Raw genomic sequence first — 4,937 nt, forward strand, 5'->3', positions numbered from 1 at the left:
CTAACTCCTGGGCTCAAGCGAGTCTCCTGCCTCAGCCTCACAAGTAGCTGGGACCACAGGCGTCCGCCATAACGCCGGGCTATTTTTTGGTTGCAGCCATCATTGTTGTCTGGTGGGTCCAGGCTGGATTCGAACCTGCCACCTTAGGTGTATGTGGCTGGCGCCTTAGCCACTTGAGCCACAGGCCCCGAGCTGAGGTAGAGTGTTTCTTGAAAACATTATGCTAAGTGAAAGAAGCCAAGCAGAAAAGGCCACATGTTATATGACTTCATTTATCTAAAATTGGATGGCTCAGCGCCCATAGTACAGTGCCAGCCATACACACCTAGAGTGTCAGGCTTAAACCTGGCCCGAGCCAGCTATACAACAATGACAACTACAGCCAGGTGTTGTGGTGGGTGCCTGTAGTCCCAGCTACCTGGGAAGCTGAGGCAAGAGAATCGCTTAAGCCCAAGAGTTTGAGGTTGCTGTGAGCTGGGATACCACAGCACTCTAACAAGGGTGACATAGTGAGACTCTGAAAAAAAAAAAAAAAAAAAAAAAAAGAACATTAGAGGAAGAGACAATACTACACAGACAAAAAACAAATTAGTGGAAGCTGTAGGAATGGGCAAATGGAGTGACTGCTTAATGGGTATAAAATTTTAAGGGGATATTTGATGAAAATATTCTATAATTGGTAGTACTGGGTACACTTTGTGAATATACTAAAACTCACTATATTGTATACCTAAAAAATAAACTAAGAAAATGCTTTCTATTAATCAGGCCCCATACTCTATATAGTTCCCATTATAAGAACCTAAAGGTCTTTTTTTAAACAATGGGAGGTCTTTCACCCACCCTCCCTCCACTCTAAGCCTGTTTTTTTGTTTTTGAGAGTCTCACTATGTCACCTTCAGTAGAGTGCCATGACATCACAGCTCACAGCAACCTCAAACTCTTGGGTTTACACCATTCTCTTGTGTCAGCCTCCCAAGTAGCTGGGACTACAGGCGCCAGCCACAATGCCCAGCTATTTTTTTTTACTGTAGCTGTCATTGTTGTTTGGCAGGCCTGGGCTGGGTTTGAACCCACCAGTCCTGGTGTTATTTGGCTGGTGCCCTGGCCACTGAGCTACAGGTGCTGAGCCTCTAAGGCTATTTTAAACGAGCTTTGTGGAATCCTAAGACTCTCAAGAGGGCAATCTGAAAACCATCCCTCTAAATTCTGAGAAAATGTTATCACAATCAGCAGTATTATCTTGCAAAACCTTTCATCTATATAGCATTCCTTCATTCCAGAGCTGACACTTTAACTCTCAGTATACAAACAGATTAGGAATATATTTTCTCACATGGTCGTCAGATGCACTTAGGAGATGTCCACTCAAATTAGAATTCCAGGAAAGACCATAGCCTTCCTTCTGGTGACCTCTTAACCTAAGATCAGGATTACATTCTCCACTTGGGTCTAGGAAAAAAAGAAATACATTAGCTACTAAATTATGTTTATCAAAACTGATGAGAGCAAATTCTCAGTCCTTCATTGGATGAACCATAACAGCAACTCAACTGCACATAAAAGACTTGGTCTGAACCATAACGAAAACTGGTTCTCTCTGCTTCATTTTTAATACTCAATGCAAACTGAGCCTCGTGACTATTAAATGACTGGTTTCTTTGGAAAACCTAGTATTATCTGCAACACAAAATACTGAAAACTACAGCTATCCCACAAATTTGTGTAGTGGTAACCCCACCCCCACCCTAGTCCATTTTTAGAAGTATTTCTAACACAGCAGGTCTGGTTGCTCAGTCCCTGCATCCCTTTAGGGTAGCCTGCAACCATGAATGACCCTTGGCCAACCCTTGGGAATGTGACCCTCAGGAAATTCTTTATGTTACTGACTGATGATGTTATACATGCCCAGAGCAGTGGGGCATCCTGTAGGCACTTGTCCAGACTTGTGAAGACTGTTTAGCAAGATCTGGCTTCTCTGCTGGGATCCTGAATTTCTGTAACTGTGGCTGGTCACAGGATAAAGGATACACCTGTGTGACCAGACCTTCATAAAAAACCTCAGACACAAGTCAAAGAGGGTACCCTGGGCAGAGACATTTAGCACGTTTCTGTGATTTGCTGCCAAGAAGAGAGTATGTCCTATGGGGCCCTGTGAAAAAGGGCTCAGAAGCCTATGGCTTACCTCTTTGGACAGACAGTCTCTGTGTATCTTTTCTCCTTCCTGCTTTTGCTCTGTATCCTTTGCTGTAATAAAGCTTATCCATTAGGCTCTTATGGCAACTTGAGGATGGTATGGGACCCCGAAAGCAATTTTTAAACCTTTAAAGATTACAGAGTATACTACTACTTTGAGTTACCTAAAAATATTACCATTTCGAATCAAGAAAAACATTCAAGTAATGGTCTGACTTTGCTATTACATACCTGGTTTAGCAGGATGTTTTGTATAGTCAAAAACCAACACATCAGAAGATGGTGTCTTTGTAGCAATGATGTGAGGATTCTGCGGCATATAACGAGCACGGTTTACTTCTCCTTCATGATTAATTTTAATTTCACATTCAATTTTTCCTGTTACAGAACCAAAGCCACCAAATTCTAATGTGAGGAGAAAGAAACACACACACACACCCAAGATTAAAATTCACAAGTTGCTTGGTTTAATCAACCCAATGGATTGTAACATGACAAAATACAACAATAATCAATGGCCTAAAGAGTAAATCCAAAAATGTAGGTCCACCTAATCACTCAGAATGTATTCTCAAAGCCCATTTACACCAAAAATATTGGCATCTGGCTTATGTAAGTTAATTCAGTTCCACTTTAGATTTAAAACAATTAAAACTTAGCCTTCAAATTATAAAAATGAAAGTTATTCTCTAAAATGTCAAATAACTACATATTAAACAGACTGACAGCTTTTTAGTTCAAATATAACTCGTTTTGAAGTACCGCACTGAATTAGCATCTTATTTTAGACTCATCGTTAACAGAAAAGGTTTTACCCTCAGGACTATGAATACTTTTTTATTCTAAAGTCTGAAACGTCCTCAAATCAGAAACCTATGCTAACCCCCCTCTGTCCCTAAGATGCATACAAGGGGGTCCTGCTAGCATACTTGGTTAACTGCTAACATGATGCAAAGGTTAATCTATCTCGTGTGTGAATAAGACTATGTAGTGTTAAATGGTCATGATAAAGGCCTTGTAAAGTAACAAAGCTGCATAGAAAGTATGATAACTTCTGAGAAGTAACAAGATGTTAGCAGAAATACAAGTAAAAAACTTCTAAGCAGACAGAGCCAACAAGAACACTTTCTTTTTTGTGCTCACAGATAAAAATTTGAATTAGCTGTTGACACTTTAAAAAGTTATGGGAGTTCACAATGCAATTATGTTATTTCTTCCTGACCTGTATGTCTCTTCTCTGTACACTTTTTAGTTCACTCCGTGTCTCAGGTCAGGTACCACTAACTCAAATGCCTGATGGACCTGAGTAGGTAAAAAGTAAAATAGACTGGGGCCCGGAGAAAACACAACAAAAGGAGCAAACCACTTCTCAGTTCCAGTCAGTTCTTGCTACATGGGAATGCTTAAGGAACACTGACTATGATGTCTGAGTACTGGTAGCATCTAGTCATTCATCTCTGTAGCACACATAGCTTACTACTTCAGTGTAGGTGAAAACCATACCGCATCCACACAACTAGCCCAAAGTTCCCCTACCACCACCATCACTCACACAACTACATACAAAAGCACCCATTGCCCTCTTATCATTTTCCATCCTGTCAACATAAGTGTACCTTAGCATCCTAAGGCTACCCCTGCTTCTCATCCTTTCCTGAGATTCTCTTCCATATTTGCCCTCCTTTTAACTTCCAACATCCTACCCTTGTGATCTCCAGTGGTTCTAACCCTTCTGCCATAAAGATACTCAAGTTTTCTACTTCCTTTAAACAACCTAAATAGCTCTTACTTTAAAAAAAATCAGGCTTCCAGGTACAATTTACTTTGAACAGACTTTTTTTTCCTCCAACTCAAAAGGTGGAAAAGTCACTGTCTTAATGATAGTATCTGTTAAAAATACCTTAACTGAAAATTTTAAAAAGTGATGGGCGGTGCCTGTGGCTCAAAGAGGTAGGGTGCAGGTCCCACATACCAGAGATGGTTCAAACCCAGCCCCAGCCAAAAATAAAATACTGTAAATGAAAAGTTTAAAAACGATTAAATGTGAATTATTTCAGTCACCTGTTAGAATACACTGGATGTGTAACTTTAGTAATTTAATATACCTACATATTATAGAGATTAACTGTTAGAAAGCCCAATAAGTATGTATTTCAGAATTAAAAGCCACTAAAATTTTTCTGATTGGCTGGGTACCTGTAGCTCAGCAGCTAGGGCGCCAGCCATATACACCAGGGCTGCTAGGTTAACTCGGCCTGGGCCCGCCGAGGAGAAAACAGCCAGGCATTGTGGTAGGCGCCTGTAGTCCCAGTTACTTAGGAGGCTGAGGCCAAGAGTTAGAGGCTGCTATGAGCTGTGATGCCATGGCACTGTACCGGGGGCAACATAATGAGACTCTGTCTCAAAAAAAAAAAAAATTAAAAAAAATTTTCTGATTATAGCTGGGCACAGTGGCCCATGCCTGTAAATCCCAGATCATGGGAGGCAGAGGTGGGTGGATTGCCTAAGCTCACAGGTTCGAAACCAGCCTGAGCCAGAGTGTGACCCCATCTCTAAAAATAGCCAGGCATTGTGGTAGGCTCCCAGTTACTTGGGAGGCTGAAGCAAGAGAATCATTTAAGCCCAGGAATTTAAGGTTGCTGTGAGTTATGACACCATGGCACTCTACTGAGGGCAACAAAGTGAGATTCTGTCTCAAAAAAAATTTTTTTTTCTAATTATAGCAATATATATATATATAT

At 40.8% G+C, this 4,937-nt stretch overlaps 1 protein-coding gene across 1 annotated transcript in view; it reads right to left on the reverse strand.

Annotated features, from left to right (window-relative positions):
- Positions 1 to 4,937, reverse strand: part of RBBP7 (RB binding protein 7, chromatin remodeling factor) — a 23,309-nt gene that overhangs the window by 9,173 nt on the left and 9,199 nt on the right. The window contains exons 4-5 of the mRNA XM_023514326.1: positions 2,428 to 2,601; positions 1,337 to 1,452 (exon numbers count right to left, since the gene is read on the reverse strand). Of these exons, the coding sequence (XP_023370094.1) occupies positions 1,337 to 1,452; positions 2,428 to 2,601 (290 nt within the window). The remainder of the gene's footprint in view (positions 1 to 1,336; positions 1,453 to 2,427; positions 2,602 to 4,937) is intronic.

The sequence above is a fragment of the Otolemur garnettii genome, unplaced genomic scaffold (assembly GCF_000181295.1).
Source record: "Otolemur garnettii isolate 467f Iridium unplaced genomic scaffold, OtoGar3 scaffold00051, whole genome shotgun sequence".
Classification (NCBI taxonomy): domain Eukaryota; kingdom Metazoa; phylum Chordata; class Mammalia; order Primates; family Galagidae; genus Otolemur; species Otolemur garnettii.